Source organism: Cydia splendana, chromosome 23 (assembly GCF_910591565.1).
Source record: "Cydia splendana chromosome 23, ilCydSple1.2, whole genome shotgun sequence".
Lineage (NCBI taxonomy): Eukaryota > Metazoa > Arthropoda > Insecta > Lepidoptera > Tortricidae > Cydia > Cydia splendana.
This window is the reverse complement of record NC_085982.1, coordinates 12,854,467-12,875,071: the sequence shown is the minus strand read 5'-3', so window position 1 is coordinate 12,875,071 and position 20,605 is coordinate 12,854,467. Positions and strand designations below refer to the sequence as shown.

Here is a 20,605-nt window from a genome sequence, read left to right as displayed (position 1 = left end):
AGTATCTCTCTCACCTGCACTGCAGATACAAGGCGGCGGCTTGCAGCGCGGCCAGCAGCGCGGCCCTCCCCTCCGCGCGCGCGCCGCAGCCGCCCGCGCCCGCGCCCGCGCTGCCGGCGCCCGCGCTGGCGACTCCTGATAAACATTGTACTAGGAGCCGCTCGACTATCACTTGTTCCTGGAACAATACACAAACAGGTAACAACAATGTACCGACCATACTATTAGACACAATAACCCGCGGTTAACCGGTTAAACCTGGAGTTACCATGGTTACTGGTACAATCTGACAGTGGGTTAACAGTTTAACCGGCTTAACCCCGGGTCAGTGGGATGGTGCAAGTGGGCCTTAGTTCGAGTATTTCGAGTATGACCGCCCGAACGACAGATTTATTTCTTCACTTAAAACATAAAGAAATAAGTAACCATAGAATGCTCACAACATGTTACCAAACACAACACATGTTACCAAAACGCCTATTACCTTCGTAATCGACATCTATAGTCGGTATCTTTTAGGTATTTAAATAAAAGTAAACAAAATCTACCCTCAAATGGCTCCTCAAATAAGTAAATGAAAACATTACATGATCAAATAGTATAGATTAAAGTCAGGTCGTTCAGTGACTGATCCAGGCGATTTTGTATTTCATTGGTTAACCAATAAATATTATAACTACCCGAAAGTGATAAAATTATTTGTTTACTTTTATTTAAATACCTAAAGATATAGAGTATAGCGTCAAGAGACAGAATTATCAGTACTAATACTCGACAATAGGTGTCACGACGAACGGAAAATTCAGCTCAACAATTTTCAACTAATATTATAAACGAATTAACCGGAACTCTATTTTCAACTCCTTCTGCTTGTAATATTAGTTGTAACTTGTTGAACAATACACTTTTCGTCAGTCGTGACACACATATGACATCCATTACCAAGTAGTAGTACTGATAATTCCACTATTTGACCCTAGATATCGACTACGAAAATAATAAACGTTTTGGTGATTATTTTTCTATGCTTAAAGTATTCTTCTCTGTAAAACTCTCGTTTCTCGACCATTTCTCGTGAAATTTTATATACAAATTCGATAATTATTTACAATTTTTCTATCAAGTCAATGTTTTTTTCCAAAATGGCGCACGGTGGGCTGGATGGCTCGAAAAGAGGACATTCGCACTTTTTTCAGAAAATCATTTTTTGAAAAATGCTATCCGATAGAGAATTATATAAGGAACAATAAATGTGGTATACATTTTTTCGAAATAAGGCATATTGACAGCAGAAAAAAATAAAGTCTGTTTTTTTTGTATGGGACCCAAAAATAGGTATCATGTTTCTCAGAAACTATTAGAGGTCCCGTCTTCTACCTTTCAAGACTTTGTTTTTCTACTTTTATAGAGTAGGAAACGATAAGCAGATTTTTTATACAGGTGCTGGTTTTTTTTTTAGTCCAGTAAAAAATCCACACATTTTTTATTTTTTCGTTTATGTCTTTTTTGGGATTCCACATTATTTTTCGATAGTTTAATTCTATAATAATAATTAAAAGTTACACATGCGACGTTTTATTGACAATTTTTTTTTTTGGAAAGAGTTGATTTTGGTTCAAATTTGTTGTTAGTTATTTACAAGTACAACTCAATCATTTTATGGAAGATGAAGTAATAAGTATTCTTTTTTCTTGAAACAATTATTATTCGCAAAAACAAAATAAATCATAAAATGTTAATTATATTTTACAATATGGTTAAATAAGACCAGGGTTGGGCAAAATACTGGCTTCCACGTATTTCCAATACAAATTACAAAATACATTTTTAAAAGTATTTGAAATACCAAATACAAACTACTTTGGTGACTGGTATTTGAAATACAAAATACAAATTACAGTGTTTAAAATAATGTATTTCAAATACTAAATACAAAATTCTTTTCATTTTTTTTTGTTTAAACATTTAGTTTTTTTAAAGAATATCCTTTCCCAAAAACTTATAGGGTCATTGCGCTTGTTTTCGTTCAGCTCTAGTTTTCGTCCACTTGACGAAATTTGAATATAAACCTACATTGCTGCAAATAGTAAATTAAAAATGAAATATATTATTTGCTAATCTGTCAAGTGGTCGAAAACTAGAGCATGGACGGAAACTACTGCAATGACTATCCCCTGGCTGTTGACGAAAAAACCGCGCAGAATAGCTCGCGCATTGTACCTATTTGCCCTCGTACAAGTCGTACATTATATTAAATAAAAACGTTCGATTTTAGGATCATAGAATTTAATAAAATGTATTTATAGAAATGTATTTTGAAGCTTGAAGTATTTGAAATACAAAATACAAAATACATGTGAGTGCAGTATTTGAAATACCAAATACAAAATACTTTTCCAGGTAGTATTTGAAATACAAATACAAAATACTAAAATGTATTTCAAATACATGTAATTGAAATACTGCCCAACCCTGAATAAGACTCATTTAAACCAACGATTTAACTAATAGGCCACCACTTAATTATTGCATAAACTAATATCTTATAATGTCTTTATTTAAAGATTATTGTATTGTAAATGCATGTTAATTTACTACAATTGTTTAACTGATAAGTACAAGTGAAGAAGGTGCGCTTGACCCAATCTCTGGTATTCTCGATCTTCGTTTACGGTGCCGAGACATGGAGCTTGAAAAGTCGCGACAGGGCAAAAATCGACGCTTTTGAGATGTGGTGTTGGCGAAAGCTCCTACGCATACCCTGGACGGCTATGAGAACCAATAAGTCTATCCTAGAGGAGCTGAAGATCACCACACGGCTCTCTACAAAATGTCAAGAACGCGCGCTCAGCTTCTTTGGTCATATCATGCGGTCTAAAAAGCACGACCTAGAAAGGCAGATTATCTTGGGCCAAATAGAGGGCAAGCGAGCGCGAGGAAAAGCACCCACGAGATGGTCTGATGTTGTGAAGAGGGTGGTTGGCGGCAACATGCAGTGCGTGACCCATATGGCCTATGATCGCACACTGTGGAGACGTAGCATACATGGTCGCGATCCTCAGCAATGAGGGACCGAGGAAGAAGAAACAAGTGAAGAGTTATACGGGTGGTATTATATGCCATCTAGCGTACACAAGCTTTTAATACATGGGGCTGACATACCAATTGGAAAATTATCAGAAGAAGCATCAGAAGCGAGGAACAAAGATTTTCGCAATGTGAGAGAACACCATGCTAGAAAACGTTGCAACCCATGACGAATGAAGATATTTTGCACAACTTTCTTATATCTTCTGAATCTTCTGATCCACAAATAACTCTTCTAAGGCCTCGACTAACTAAGAAAGCTAAAAATCTCTCACCCGAAGCTTTAGAATTACTAATTATTGAAAATAATACGAGCGACGACGATGAATGTAATCTTTTTGAAATGTTAGAAAATACCAATGAATATTTTTTTTCACTATAGTAATTTTTGTATTTAGGTATATGTAATTTTTTAGAAATGTTTTGTATCGTTATTATTATACCATAACCATATTACTTTTTGTTGTTTATTGTTTATTTTAAGTGACATGTGTCTATTGTTAAACATTAGATTATTTACTTTTTAGTTGTATGAAAAATGTAAAAAATATACTTAGGATTTTTTTCATAACTTAATAAACGTTACATCCATTATGTGTTATTATCATTTTTACTTTTAACTATCGAAAAATAATGTGGAATCCCAATAAAGACATAAACGAAAAAATCAAAAATGTGTGGACTTTTTACTGGACTAAAAAAAACCAGCACCTGTATAAAAAATCTGCTTATCGTTTCCTACTCTATAAAAGTAGAAAAACAAAGTCTTGAAAGGTAGAAGACGGGACCTCTAATAGTTCCTGAGAAACATGATATCTATTTTTGGGTCCCATACAAAAAAAAACAGACTTTATTTTTTTCTGCTGTCAATATGCCTTATTTCGAAAAAATGTATACCATATTTATTGTTCCTTATATAATTCTCTATCGGATAGCATTTTTTCAAAAAATGATTTTCTGAAAAAAGTGCGAATGTCCTCTTTTCTAGCCATCCAGACCACCGTGTGGCGATGCCCTGGAGGTAGATTACAGACCTCCTAGTAATTACCTGAGCGTCGTCCGGTCCGTAGACACTACCTAAGCTGACTTGTCTTTTGAGTTCAAATTCATTAAAATTCTTTTCTGTACCCTCATAATAGTATAGAGAAAATAAATAGGCTAACTTAAGGCGATATGATTCGACTCATCAACGAATCTGAGGGGGTGAGGTGCGCGGCAAACCGTGAAGCCCCGCCCGCGCGTCCCGCGACCCGCTCGCCGAGATCGTGAGCGCGCGCCGCGCACGGTAAACATAGCAGACGGGTCACAGTATAATGATCTTATGATGGCAGTATTTTAACTAGACCGGGAAATGGTCACGTTTTAGAGTTTTTATTGTATATGTACGTATGTATTTTTTGCATTACGTATTTCTGATCATTTCATGTAGAATTATTATTTTTATATAGACATGTGTACTTATTATTGATCAGTAAAGAACGTTTTAATTTCATGGCAGCGTGTTCGAGTTAAAGTACCTAAAGGAAAGTAACAATTTTAAAGGAGACGGTCAATTAAGGGTTCTATTTATAAAGGTTATTAACCTTAGTCAATAATTTTACTTTACAGATTCCTTTAACTCAATAACGCTGCCGTGAAATTAAAACGTTGTTACTGATCAGTAGTACTTATTTATAAGCTCTAAAAACAAAAAAAAACAGTTTCAAAGTAAATTTCTGATAACTTTTTGTCAGTGCAAGCCTTATGGTTCCTCTTGGCAACATTTTACATGAAAATGTTTTGGTGGGTCTCATTATCACATTTTTCCAATACTTTTGTTGCCTAACTTAATAAATTATTGTTTACAATACCTATCGACTTTATACCTACTTTAATGATCACACAATTTTAACGAAACAATGTTTTCAAGAAAATAATTCAATTAAGTGCGAGTCAAACTCGCGCACCGATGGTACCTACATTTTATTAAGTACATTATATATATATTTTTTTAATTAAGTTGTAACTGACTCATCATCATCATCTCAGCCATAAGACGTCCACTGCTGAACATAGGCCTTCCCCTTGGACCTCCATTCCGGTCGGAAGCGCCCGCATCCAGCGTCTTCCGACGGCCTTAACAAGGTCGTCTGTCCATCTTGTGGGTGGACGTCCTACGCTGCGCTTGCTAGTCCGTGGTCTCCACTCGAGCACTTTTCGACACCATCGGCCATCTTCTCTGCGCCCAATGTGGCCTGCCCACATATATATATATATATATATAACATTTTCAAGAAGTCTGGTCGCTTGTGGTGAAAAAAAAAATGTGTGGAGAACAGAGTGGCCAACTTTCTTAAAAATAGTTTATCTAATACTGATTCTAAAATGGTATCACACATGCTATTTACATTTCTACAAATAAAGATATGGCCTAGATGGTGTTTAAAGTGAAGTATGGTGTTAACTAGTAAAAAAGACAAAAGTGCGATTATCTCGAAAACCACGAAACTTTTACTAGACCTATAAGTGCATTTTCTGGTCCAGCCTAAGCTGCCCTGTCGATGGTTAGAAGGTTGTCCATTAATTACTGGACATCCTGTATAGAGATGTAACTAACCCAAATCGATAGTCACAGCAAGCGATTACGATTGGATGGCACGTAGACTGAGGTATCGAATTGTGACGTATAATTAATTTTTATTTGCGATTTAAATAAAGCTAGAATTATATGGTTTTCGCGCAAGGCATTTAATACACCGACCGAGTAGGTCGCACCCATCGTCAAAATCTAAACTAACTGGGGATCTATTTTAAAGTTTATTTATGTTATTTCTGTGTCAAATTTGTTGTCTGTTAGGTGACGATAAATATATCCATATTTACAGTTGATTATCCACCTTTTCCGTATTTTTATTAAAAGAAAAATGAAAAATTCATATCGATTTACTTAGACGACTACCGATTCATAAAGGTGGTGTCCGGCTAGCCCTAAAATTAAAAAAAAGACGTAGAATGTAAACGTTCGTAGTGCAATTGTTTTCCTTTGTGATTTCGATGTGCGAGACATTTTACGTTGTATTGCTGTTGTGAGTGACAGATGTCAAATAACGCAAATAAATATGCACACAGTATATGTCGGTGACTTTAGTTCGTCTACGGATCTCCTCATTTCTGATTTGATCACGCAGAGAAACTCCGAGCATAGCCCTCTCCATAGCTCGTTGAGCGACTTTGAATTCTCAGATGAGGCCGATAGTGAAAGACCACGTAACTGACTGAATAACACAAAATATTAAAAAAACTTGTCTTATACCCGCCTTATTTTGAACTCCCTGTAATCACACCCCGTATTCCGCACCCTTCACAAATAATCTGATTTAGTAAAGTTTACTATTTTTTTTTTTATGATCTTGATCGCGTAATAACGTGTAAAACCCAAAATAGCGTCTTAAAACGTATTAAATTTTTTATAATGTGATCTTATTAAGCATTTATATGAGAAGAGCGACAAAATTTTACGATTTTTTTTTTTTTTTCGTTTTCAATAAAGAAGGAAGTTTGAGAAAATTTTGTTAATTAACAATTGCCTAAATAACTTTAAGATAAATTTCTACAAGTAGTACAATTTGTTGACATGTTTTAAATACACCATATTTTTTTTTTAATTTTCAATGAATATTTAATACCTTTAAAATTACATATATTTAATGTTTCGTAATCGCTTTTTCACGCCGAAAATGAGGCGTGGAGGACTGTGTTCAGCGTTGAATAAAAAGTATAAATAATGGAGATACAGTCCTGCAAGTATATAATGTTGTATTGGAAATATCTTCCTCTTTAATAATATTAACTAGATTTTGCCCTGTGCGTGGGGCCCGAGGGCGCGTGTTGTTTGCTGTTGGTGCTGTTGTTGACGTGTTGTTGTTGCTGTTGTTTGTGCTGTTGTAATTGCGTAGTAGCTTGTTTTCCAATGGGAAAAAGAAACAAAGTTGTACTTTTGCTAGGACAAACAGATCCGCGTGCGAGCACTTCATTCCTGTAGCTCGGTAGCAGTCCGGTTATGTGAGGGTCGCAGTTCTAACCTAACCTAACCCACTTTTCTGGTAGCAGTCCGTTTCTGTGAGGGTCGCGGTTCTAACCTATTTAACCTAACCCACTTTTCTGGTAGCAGTCCGTTTCTGTGGGGTTTTCAGTTCTAACCTAACCTAACCCAATTTTCTGGTAGCAGTCCGTTCCTGTGAGGGTCGCAGTTCTAACCTAACCTAACCCACTTTTATGGTAGCAGTCCGTTTCTGTGAGGGTCGCATTTCTAACCTAACCTAACCCACTTTTCTGGTAGCAGTCTGTTCCTGTGAGGGTCGCAGTTCTAACCTAACCTAACCCACATTGTTGGTAGCAGTCCATTCCTGCTGTTGTTATTGTTGTGTAGTAGTTTGTTTTCCAAAGGGAGAAATAAATAAAGTTGTACTTTTGATAGAAAGAAAAGATCCGCATGCGAGAACTTCATTCCCGCAGCTCGGCCTTCGGCCTCGCGTGCTTGGGAAATCGTAACTTTTCCTATTGGGTCGTGTTTCAGCTCCAACTTCCTCCTCACGTGTGACGCTTCGGGCCTTCGGCCCAACGCGGAGCTCGGCCTTCGGCCTTCGCGAGCCTTGACGCTTCGCCGTCGGGCCTTCGGCCCGCCGGCTCCGCTTATCAAGAAAGTTGACTTTGTAGGACGTTTGGAGGAACTGCATTCACGCAGCTCGGCCTTCGGCCTCGCGTTTCGGGAGTCGGGGTGGAGGCTCCGGGCCTTCGGCCATCCACTGGCAAATTTTTTTTTCATAGGTATCTAGAGGCCTTTATCTTTCGCCATGCCAAATCTCAGCGCGCTCGGACCAACTTGAAAAAAAAAAAAAAGTCGGCCATTTTGAAAATTTTTAAATGCAGTTTGTTTTGTCTTGGGGCCCTCTATGACATTTGGTCGAGCACCCCCCACCCATCTCGCACCGTAATATGAATACTTTTTGAGATATTGGGGAAATTAAAGATCTCTACTTTTTCCCCCTTTTTTGCTTATAACTTTTGATATTTTGTGTGTGCTACTACACGCTTCGAATGCATTTTTCTAGGCATTATGACGAATCTAATGAGGTATCACACGTATTTTAGGAGTATTATCTCTATTTTTCACCGTGTTCAGTTTCTCGAACAAGACTAATACAACCAAGCGCAAGACGAACTACCTGTAGGCACCTTGAACTCTCAATTATATTTAATTCATGTCGACCGTGGTCAAATATTAAAATTAGTGATATGTATTTAGTTCTTAAATAATTGTATTGCGATATGCCTATTAGGGTAATTTTTTCAATTATTTAATTTGACATTTTATATTTATTTAAATTTATGATTATGATGATGAATATGCACGCTTGACGGGCGTGGCGCGTTGCATGCGATCCGAAGCCGGGCGCCTTCGGCACCCTCATACTAAAAGCGTAACACTATACATATATTGTAACATCCCCATACTGTATCAATCCAAATAAATAATTTCTGATTTTCAAAGGAGTCAAAGAGCACGAAGGAATATAATCATTTTGCAGATCGGACGTAGGTATATCAGTAAAGGTGAAATACTGTAAATATATCATACTTACATACTCACAATTATATTATCTAGGAATATAATATTATTTACCTACATTGAAATTGGTTACTGACCTAGTGAAAATACTGAAATATTTTAACTGTTGATGTAGGAAAGCTAGGCGCTTTCAAGCACCTCGTAAAGTATTAGATGCTTCTGTTATCAGAAAGTGTGTTCTTTTGTGTGTGAACTTTTTCTTACGTTTCATATGCTTTGTTTCCCATTGTTTGTAAATTGTAAAATCACGTGACCGCGCGGAACACACTGACGCAGGTCCGTCCTCTACAAGCGCTGTCGCGCGACTGAAGAGGGCGTAAGTGCGTTCGCGAGTGATGGCGGTTGCGGATTTAGTAGGTATTGAAACATAGAAATTATTTTAATGATGTTACCGAGACAAAGTGATCCAAATCATCTAGATTATCTTATTACCTATACATTTATGTAAAAAACAAGTCAAAAAAGTTTGTATTGTAGCTCTGAGATTGATTTATTGTTAAAAAAAGGCGTAACTTTGGAATTTTTTTCTATCGAGCAAAGTTTATCTAATCATGTTTTTGAGATCCAAAACATATCTGCCAGATCCTTAAGTATAAGATATATTTTTTTCACAATTTTAAAACATTGTTTCTTATATATCCGATGGATTCAAAAAACTGGTTCGCTTAGCTCGTACGGGAAAAGCACGCCTTAATCATTACCTCCCTGAGCCTTGTCAACGACGCATCTCCCTATTTGAGCATCATCTGGTCCATAAAGACCACCTAAGCCAATTTATATTTTCTATATTTCCTTATAAAACTAATATAAACTATGTAGATCAACTTAATAATTACCTGAGCCTTGTCAACGACGCATCTCTCGATCTGAGCGTCATCCGGTCCGTAGAGACCACCTAAGCCGACTTGTCTTTTCTATATTTCCTTATAAAAATCATATATATAAAATTGAAAAACCAGAACGGGATAAAAAAGGAGCGAAGAAGAGAGATGGCGCCTTACAAATTTCTAAAAAAGTTTTTGACACGTATCTCGAATACAACGCACGTATGATAAGAAAAAACTGTTTAAATCTATTATCTACATATGAGAATAAAACTAGAACATAAAAACTATCGCTTTCGATGCGTATTTAATTTACAATAAGCAAAAGAAATTTTCATAACATTCTTCATTTTACGACTATCGGCTATTTTCGGAAACTCTCGGTTGGTTTCGTTTCGAACTTCAAATAACCAAAATTATGTTTGTTATGTTGGTATGCAGTGATTTCGGCCTTTTTTACTCGAAGTAAAATAAAAAGTGCTGTCAACCTCAACCTTTTACCTTAGTTTATGCCCATACGAGTGACATGCCATATAATGACTGATAATGACTTATCAATATCAATAGTAATTTGTATTTTGTTGTTTTAAATTTCTTTTTGAGTTATGTTATTCAGATTTACTTTCACAGCTTCGGCAAACAAATTCGTCCGGGGACCGGGCTGCCGAGATGGGCCAAAAATACAAAGTTGATAGCAAGTTATAATGTAGGTAAATAAGATTTAAGTGCATGTTCAGATATTTTTGAGCGAAACGACCTGGTGAAAATAAGCAAACGTACAGTCAGCAGTCGGCCAAATATCGTAATATAACTCTGTTGCTATAGAAATAAGGATGTGTTCCGATATACTGGCGGAATACTGAGAGACAAAAGTGGCTAAGCTTACATTGGCTCGGACATTTAGAGAGAATGGGAGAGGATCGTGCCGTGACGAGAGCGTACTTGGGACAACGAAATGGGAGACGCCCAATTGGACGTCAGGTACCTACCGCTGGAACGACGTAGTTGCTCGAGATCTGCTTATCCTCGGCCATGGGGACTGACGAGAGCTATCGCAAGACCGAGAAACATGGTGTGTTTTGTTTTGTCTCTTCTCGGAGGCCAGGATTCACATAACCGTAGTAAGTAATGTTAGTATTCAGAAAGGGAAATGGGGAGTACGTACGTTTGTACCAAAAGGCGATTTATGGGCGGTGGTCGTCCATATTCGTCTTAAGGCGGATATTAATCTAATGAACGTTTTTGCAATTAGGCTTATAAAAATAAATAATATTTTTATGTTGAAACGAGTTTTAAATAAATAACTACGTAGATGAAAAAGTATAATTTTGCCTTTTATCAAATCACATAATTTTTTCAGATATTTTGCGTATTAAGTTATCCAAATAACGGGTACAAATAAGAAATCCCTATCACCGTTATGAACCCTGGCAGGGTTGACACGCTCTTTATTTCATTTACGCGAGCGGAGCTGCGGGCCCGTCTAGTAATATATAAACTATGTAGATCAACTGAATAATTACCTGAGCCTTGTCAACGACGCATCTCTCGATCTGAGCGTCGTCCGGTCCGTAGAGACCACCTAAACCGGCTTGTCTTTTCTATATTTCCTTATAAAAATAATATATAAACTATGTAGATCAACTTAATAATTACCTGAGCCTTGTCAACGACGCATCTCTCGATCTGAGCATCATCTGCTCCATAAAAACCACTTAAGCCAACTTATTTTTTCTATATTTCCTTATAAAAATAATATATTAACTATGTAGATTGTAGATCAACTCAATAATTACCTGAGCCTTGTCAACGACGCATCTCTCGATCTGAGCGTCGTCCGGTCCGTAGAGACCACCTAAGCCGACTTGTCTTTTCACTTGAAATTCGTTGAGTTGTTGCGCCATTTCTTCTTTCGCCTTCTGTCGCGCTTTTCGGAAGACGTTGCGGAGTATTTCTTCTTTATCGTAATCTGGAAATAAAAACAAATAAGAAACTAAAACATAGAGATACATCCATTAAAAAAACGTGTAACAGTGCTTTAGTAGGTAATAATAAAATAGTATCCCAAAGATTTACCCTAAGAAAGAACCCTACCAAAATAGAAAATAATATGTATTAATATTGGGTTTATAAATGCAATTATTTATTGACTCATAGCACCCCTGCGAACCCTAACAACGAAGCAGATTACAAAGCAGTGTCATGGTGTTTTCAAGGGATTTAGAATCGCCCAAAACTCAGGTTAAAAAAAAATCAAATTGTATGTCATAAGCCCAACAACGATTGGATGTAGGGACCTTAGACTACCACGGAAACCCTGAAAACGACTACCATGACCTCGTACTCATACGCAGAGCAAACCAAAGTCTTTAATATCGCAATTTCTACTACCCCGAAAACCTCAAAAACGACTACCATGACTTACCGTCATGTAAAGCATCTTCGACCTCTTTAACCGCCTGCGGGTCTAAAGTTGGAGGTCGTAACACGGCGGCTGGTGCAAGGAAGGTAGACTGTATCTCGTAGGCCCAACGACGGAGGGTAGACGTGGGTACACCCTGCGCGGATCGATAGCCGTCTGTGATGAGGAGGAGAAGGGTAGCGCAAGCGCATCTGTAAGAAAAAGTCAGTTGAAGTAAAAAAAATATGGCATATCAAGTTTAGTATTAAGCATTTCATAAAAAAATTAAAATAATTACAATTTTCGCTTGGCTCGTTTCATTTCAGATCAGGAAAAAAGCAAATAAAATTCGCAATCATTATTAATTATCGTATACAGTATTTTATTCTAATACCTATTGGTTTATTTATCCGTTCGCCACGGCTACAATTAGTAACAGCATCGCTCTTAACTGACCATTTGTAGACCTTATGTCTTTGCATTAAGGTTTAAGAATTGGCTGTTTACTGTGTGTACGACGATACCTACAAAACCTTCGCAATTGGCTGAAATTGCTGATAGCTATTACGATAGAACCAAATATTTGCATTAATTTGTACACAAAGGAATAAAATTCCTGAAACTAATTAATGACAAAAATACTAGCAGCAATGATCATTTAAAATGTTATTGTAAAATTGCCTATGCCTACAAACAACATTATAGAAAAAAAAATGTAGTATGAAATTTAGTTTTTTTTTATATAAATCATAATAATTTAGGTACTAGTGTATGTATTTTACCTTCTCTCTCCCAAAAGCCAGTTGAGTAAGACCGCCGTTCGTGCCTTGGAGTCCAACACCGTTCGAAGATTCGAGAACAGGCCGGGATTCGATGTTTCCTGCAAATAAGAATACGTACAGTTGTTCTTATAACTCACAAATATCTGGGAGACCGAGCTTTGCTCGGAAAACATATAAAAACGCAAAAATGCGCGTTTTCCCAGAGATAAGGCCTAGCTAGATCGATTTTTCGCCCCCGAAAACCCCCATATAGCAAATTTCATAGAAATCATTAGAGCCGTTTCTGAGATCCCCGAAATATATAAATAAATAAATATACAAGAATTTCTCGTTAATAACTTACACTGATAATAAGAGAATCGTTTTCTTTTTTTTGCCTAAGGCAGGACTAATATTTACACGTTAGGTAATGCACTACAATTTTACTCAAATAGAGACTTCACATTAGTACAAATGTAGTGCATAATTTTCCATCGTATTTTCTCGAAAACGTTCGTATTTGTCATGCTACTTTAGTCAACCTCTGTATTTTATGTACCGAGATTGACTGAAATAGCAAGACACGTTCGTACGTTTTCGTGAAAATACGATGGAAAATAATAATGCACGACATCTGTACTATCGTTTGTTTACATAAAAAAAACCGGCCAAGTGCGAGTCGGACTCGCGCACGAAGGGTTCCGTACCATTAGGCAAAAACGGCGAAAAAATCACGTTTGTTGTATGGGAGCCCCACTTCAATATTTATTTTATTTTGTTTTTAGTATTTGTTGTTATAGCGGCAACAAAAATACATCATGTCTGTCATGTGTGAAAATTTCAACTGTCTATCACGGTTCATGAGTTACAGCCTGGTGACAGACAGACGGACAGCGGAGTTTTAGTAATAGGGTCCCGTTTTTACCCTTTGGGTACGGAACGGAACCCTTAATAATTATAAAGAGTGACAGAAAATACTCGTAATAGTATTTTATACAATCGTGATAAAATAGAGAGTTTTTCAGTCGAGTACCGTGTTTAGACAACGAAGCTTGCTGAGTTGTCTAAGTAAGGTACGAGATTGAAAAGCTTGATTATATCACTATTGTATACAATACTTTTTCTACGCGTCAACAAAAATAATACTTTAAACTAGTAGAATCATACAAACAAACCAAACCAAAAGCTAAGATACGCGAGCAGCCGCGATACCTTCGTACTGGTACGCGCCCCGGCGGGCTGATCAACGACACCTTCTCGTAACTCATGAGGCCCTGGTACTTGCTCCGCGCTAAATTAAATTTTTAGACAGTTGTTTTCTCGATTTCGGCCACCGTAGCCTATGGAGACTAACAAGCAACGCTAAGTGGTTTTCGTAGTCTATGGATATTGCTATATTAAGGGTGTCACATGCGCGTTTCTGACTTATGAAGCAATTGTTTCTACTATACAACCTAACATAAATAATTATTGTGAGCTATGGTTTTGTTTCGTCCTCTTGATCGCGGCGAGCTGTGATTGGTCAATTTCATTATAGTTGACTAAACTGTATCGAAATGAATATTATAGTTGAGTACATTAAAAATACCCAATTGCAGTTTGGTATAAGAAATCTTAATTCAAGAATTACAGTCGACGAGTAGAAAAAAACCCTTAATATGCTCCCGAATAAATATTCGCGACATACTTACACAGGCGGGCGAATCATCCTCCTCCATAGAAATGATGGCCCTTTGTGGATCCGCGCACGGCTGCGTGTTGTGCGCGTAGGGCGGCGGCGGCGTGCCCGGCGGCGGCGTGCCCAGCGCCCAGCCCGCTGGAAACGATGTTTCATTTTAATTTTAATTTATTTGATGTTGCATCATAATGAGTATTATAGTTCAGTTAATAGTTGTATAATGAATAAAAACCGACGTTAAAAAGTATGCCATTATAGCTTGATCTATCATAACCTACTTTGACTTTTTTTAAACTGTCTCTCAGCTATATTTTTCGTTATTGGTAAAAGTTGTTGAGTAAGATCTAAATTATAACAAAACATAATAACTTAAAAAAATCACTACTGTTTTGTAAACTGTATTCATCCTTACGTGTCTTATCATGTAAATAAACAAACGTCAAATCCATAGAAAATCTATACATCGTAATGTCAGATGTTTTTGAGGTGATCCGTTCGTTACTGCGATTATTGATGAAAATCTTATTAGAAATTATATTTTTCAGTGGTTATTTGTTGATTTCAACACTGTGAGTTGTTGTACACTTAAATATAAGTGTACAACAACATTTTAAGTGATAATTATTGTGTAATTCCAGAGAAAAGTGTGATAATGTCTTCGAAAACTGTTTGTTAACATGATCGGACAAGTAAGGATGAATAAGTACACTGTACAGTACTTACACCTAGGTAGCCCGTGGTCTAAATGCTCGGGCGACGATTGGCTCCTAACATGCAGTATCGGCAACCCTGTTCTATCGTCCGTCTGCAATGTAACACAATTGTCATATACATAGGTTTGAATACAAGTATTACAAATTGAGTCAATCCACTACCCAAACCATCATGAGAGAAAATCATAAAACAAAGTCGATAAAACAAAAACAAAGTCCACCAAAATCAGACAAGTACCTTGATGCATTTAATGTCACTGTTTAAGACCAGTATACAAGAACAGTCAAGGGGTTTTATGTTTTTGCCATTATATGCAGTGACAACCAATATGTATGCTGTCATTATGGTCTAAGATCCCACATATATGGTCGACCTTCACCAATCTGTCTGACGGCTGAAACTATGAAAATATGAAAGAAAATAAAGGACCAGGACATAAATAAATAGGGTTGCCTAAAGAAATATGGTCTAGCCTATTTTTAATAAATTTTTGAAAAAAAAAAATTCCGGCAAATTTCACCGATTTGTCTGACGATCGAAATAAGTTTCAATGGAAAGTATACAACTCGTACAACATAAATCATCTAGGTTGCCTATCTTTTTCCGGTCACTATTATGTGGTTGCCATGTTTAAAGAGGTGATTTAATATCGATAATTGTACTCGTCTGTCTGACGCTTGAATTATACATCAAAATGATGGTAATTTTATTGCAAATACAATGGCATAAGGTTGCCTGCGAAAATCCGGTCACAAATGAGGGTTGCCAGGCTTTTAATTAAAATAAGAAGGGAAGACTTTTAGCGATAACTCATAAACGGCTGAACTGATCAAGTTTGTTTTAATTTTATTTGATTGAGTTTTTTAAGCACTATTTTCATGATTTTTTTTCATATTTTTTGGACAGATGTTTCAAAAGTTGGAAGGAAAAACCTTTTTTTTTCTTTCTAAACGATTATTTTCGAAATGATTCACTTTATCAAGAAATGTTGTTTAAAGACCCCTATTCATTTTGAAAGCCCTATCCAACGACACCCCACGCTATGAGGTTGAAAATATAAAAAAAATGTCACACACATTTTGTTTCTTTCAAAGCGATTATTTCCGAAAATATTCACTTTATCAAAAAATGATCTTCTAAAACCCCTATTCATTTTGAAAGACCTTTCCAACAACACCCCAGACCATAGTCTTGACACGAAAAAAAAAATCCTCACATACATTTTGTTTCTTTCGAGGCGATTATTTCCTAAAATATTCACTTTATCAAGAAATGTTGTTTAAAGACCCCTATTCATTTTGAAAGGCCTATCCAACGACACCCCACACTATGAGGTTAAAGAGATAAAAAAATTGTCACACACATTTTGTTTCTTTCAAAGCGATTATTTCCGAAAATATTCAGTTTATCAAAAAATGTTCTTCTAAAACCCCTATTCATTTTGAAAGACCTTTCCAACAACATCCCACACCATAGGGTTGACACGAAAAAAAAAATTATCTCATACATTGGACGCGATTCTACGTGCACATCGCCTAAATAGCCTAAAATTAAAATGTCTAAGTTTTAATCATATTTTAGACGGCGGATTTAACAAGTGCTATTCCAGAACGTCAAGCTGACTAAATTTAGCCAGATTTTAGACGGATTCTAAAATTTCTAAGTTGAATTGAGTGTGTTGCCACTTTAAAAAAATAAGTGAACGAATGAATGAATGATATCTGTATAAAAACTGTAAAATCGTATTTTCTTTTGGGTGAAATATGATAATTTAATGAATTTTATTCCATTACATATATTTAACACTAGTGTACACACCTTAGACCACTAAAACGTTACTTTTTAATTATGTAATTAAAAATAATTAATCAAATTTTAATAGGCAACATTTAAAAAAATCTGCTGTCAAGTACGAAGAAGTTTGTAAACTTTGTTTGTATTCCAATTTGTTTGGTTTTGTTTGTGGAAAACGTGGAAAATGTCGGTGTCGCGAAAGCGGAGCAATAAAACGCAACAGGAGGTGCTCGTAGAGCATCTCCATGCTAACTTGATGTTAGCAAGAGGTAAGCATGTTTATTTACTAATATGATGTGACATAAGGTGAAAACAATTTGAGATGAAGAAATGAATTCCTCTTTTCTTCATCTCAAATTGTGTCTCGAGTTCGTTCTAGCCGTCGACTCTAGAGCCGTTACCGGCGTTCTGCGTTCGTGTTCCATGGGACCTGAATGTAACGCCAACGCAGAACTCCGGTTACCACTTTCGAGAATGGAGAAGTTTAGGTACCGTACAAATATCGCCACAGCACCGTAACGACAACGCCTTACCGCATCCACTGCGCTGAAACTGAAGCTGCTAAAATAATCAGACCCACGAAAACAGTTGCAAATTCAGTTGTAAGAGCCTTGGAAGATCAACTTACTATAATTTGTAGGAGTGGGCAAGACCAATCTGTATATCAAATTATTGGAAATGTTACTTGTGTAGTGATGGACACCTTTGCACCTGGTACAAATCCCACTGGTCTATTTGACTAGGCTTATATTGGTTTAGTTGTAATGTTAATGATAATGACCTTGTTATAATCAACTACCTGTGTCATGAAGTTTTTTTTTTATTGTATGTATTTGTGTATGGGTAAAATGTGTATCTTTTCAGGAAATACGGCTAGCCCCAAAGTGGCAGCATTTTAGGCGGCCCTAACTGTTACTCTTAATAGTCACGGATGTCGAAGGACAGTGGCGGAGTGGCAGAGTGTAAGTACTGTTGGAATCAAAATAAAATAAATAAATACTAGGGGATTTTTTTACACAAATCAATCTAGTTCCTGTCCCTAAGTAAGCTCAATAAGGCTTGTGTTATGGGTACTAGGCGATGATATATTTAATAGATATATACTTAAATACATAGAAAACTACCAAGTCTCAGGAACAAATGTTTCTGCTCACTACAGAAACAAATGCCCTTACCGGGATTCGAATCTTGGACCTCTAGCTTCATTAGCAGTGTCACTACCAACTAGGCTAAACAGGCCGAGCAGCCAATGGTTTTTCAATTTAAGCTTGATTTTAGCGTGCACCTAGGCACAAGTACATGTTACATGGGAGCAATATTAAATGTGTCAGTTGTCTTAAGGTCATGTGATAAATTGTATCGGCTTCTGAATAATATGAACAGATGAGAATTATCTCTCTAATGCTTCAAGATCCCACACAAGAGGGTTAGAGGTAGAACCAGTGTAAATAACAAAGCAAAGTTTAGTTTGTTTTACTATCTAAGACTATATCATGTTTTTGCAGCTGTTGGTACTCCTAAATATAAATAACAAATAAAAAATAAATTCTTTTGAATTTGTGTTTGAAGATATGAAATTATACTATTTGCCTATTAACATCTAGAGCCCAAAACACAAGCATCATGAACATAGAGCTATATCCTCATTTTTATATTTAATGTAAAATGTACCTATCCACGAATGTTGTGTCGGTACAAACCCGATAGGGTTTCACGGCACTTTTCTGTTTGATTCAATGTAAGATTTTACTATAGAATAAATAAATAAAAAAAATAATAAAAAATATAAAACAAAATTCTTGACTGAAATGAAGTTTTGTACATGCAATTGATTGATTTGCTATATTTTTTTATTATACAATCTAAACATAAATATCAGGGGGTAAATCAAATTTAAAAATATGTATCTGTGTGCTCATAAGATCTTGCCATTAAGGCCATCGCATACTTTTTAATTAATTACATTCGCTAATTCCGCGTCAATATTTTCGATTAAGACTGTACACAAAGTTTCATAAAAATCTAGCATACTTATTGCCTATTGCTTAAAAATGAGAATGAAACTATGTTTAAAAATTTTTTTCAAAAATGTATTAAAAATAGCCTGGACCATATTTCTTTAGGCAACCCTATTTATTTATGTTCTGGAACATATTTTCTTTCATATTTTCATAGTTTCATCCGTCAGACAGATTGGTGAAGGTCGGCTATATGGGGGACCTCCTACTATTAAATTCATTATGATTTAAAAAAAAAATATGTAAATATTTTTGTGCTTCTTCTGTATGAGTATAACCAATCTTTATCTTTATAATATGAAAGACACTTGGGATCTCATTGTGACAAGGTATCAAGGGGCAAAGAAATATTTCTTATGCTTTATAATTTTTACGTTATCTATTGTTTATAAGTTATATTGGGTAGTTGATTGACATTGACACACAGATGTAGTGCATAATCGTTCTCCATCGTATTTTCTCGGAAACGTTCGTATTTGTCATGCTACTTCAGTCAACCTCAGTACTTTTTGTACCGAGACTGACTGAAATAGCATGACACGTTCGTACTTTGCCGTGAAAATACGATGGAAAATAAAGACTACATCTGTATTTTCAAGGTGTATTGATATCTCAGAATACAATTATACTAAACCTAGAGTAATAATAAATATGAGGTATCAATATAACCTAGACATAGACCCCTAAAATACCTGTAAATTATAATTTATAAACCAATGTATATTGCGTTGTTAGTCACAAGTCGATACAAATTGTTAGATATCTCAAAGCACACACAAATAATAATTTGGAAAAAAATCGGGTCGCAACATATTGAAAGTGCCAGATTGTAAGATTAAAGTGAAATAAATAAATACAGTGTAAAAAGCTTTGGCAATTAATAATTAATGCAATTACATTAAAACCTTCACCGTTAAACATAAACAACCATGAATTTGACCTCCTTATTAAGGCACAGACATATTCGGGAGACAGTAGACACCATACAATATAACGACAACATTTACCGTATTGTCGATTGTACGACATTAGATATATCGGAGCGAGCGAGGCACTCACAAATATCTAAACACGCCTCTATTGTCAAGGTGTTAAAGTGCTTTTTCAGATATTTTTGAGCACCTTTGCCGTTCCATTATATGTGATGGCAGTACAAAACAAACACAAAAGTTGAAGAATTCTTATTTGTCCCTCTCTGCCCGTGGCCGAAATAAGAAAGTCAAATTAATTATCAACTTTAAACATCGAATTTCACATAGATAGCTAAGAAACTTGGAACATAGCACAACTTACACCCAATAGCAATGAAAACGTGTCACTGTATATGTAGGTAATTATAAATCTTCGTACAAAGATAGATGAGTACATTAATTATAATAATATTTATGAATAATTAGATCTTCTTGAAAAAGTACATAATGCCCCAACTATACAGCTTAATCTATGTGAAACCGATTCTTTCATAACTTGCTTTTCACTCCACCAATTAATAAAAAACAAAGCCACCTTAAGTGGAGTAAAAATTTTACTCGTCACTTGGTAGCGAAATTATTTAATCTCATTTTAAACTAAGAATCCTACATTAAAATTGTATACTTAGTTCTGAATTCTAATTAACAATACCCCGCAGAGAATTCTGCATAAGAACCCATGATTAAACCAAAAAAAATCTACTATAGAACTCGCTACGCTCACTGAATCTCCATGTAAAATAACCTCG

At 36.0% G+C, this 20,605-nt stretch overlaps 1 protein-coding gene across 1 annotated transcript in view; it reads right to left on the bottom strand.

Moving 5' to 3' along the window:
• Positions 1-20,605, bottom strand: part of LOC134801728 (uncharacterized) — an 84,730-nt gene that overhangs the window by 11,824 nt on the left and 52,301 nt on the right. Inside the window, exons 8-13 of the mRNA XM_063774323.1 lie at positions 15,083-15,164; positions 14,373-14,497; positions 12,703-12,800; positions 11,945-12,132; positions 11,316-11,488; positions 15-178 (exon numbers count right to left, since the gene is read on the bottom strand). Coding sequence (XP_063630393.1) covers positions 15-178; positions 11,316-11,488; positions 11,945-12,132; positions 12,703-12,800; positions 14,373-14,497; positions 15,083-15,164 — 830 coding nt within the window. The remainder of the gene's footprint in view (positions 1-14; positions 179-11,315; positions 11,489-11,944; positions 12,133-12,702; positions 12,801-14,372; positions 14,498-15,082; positions 15,165-20,605) is intronic.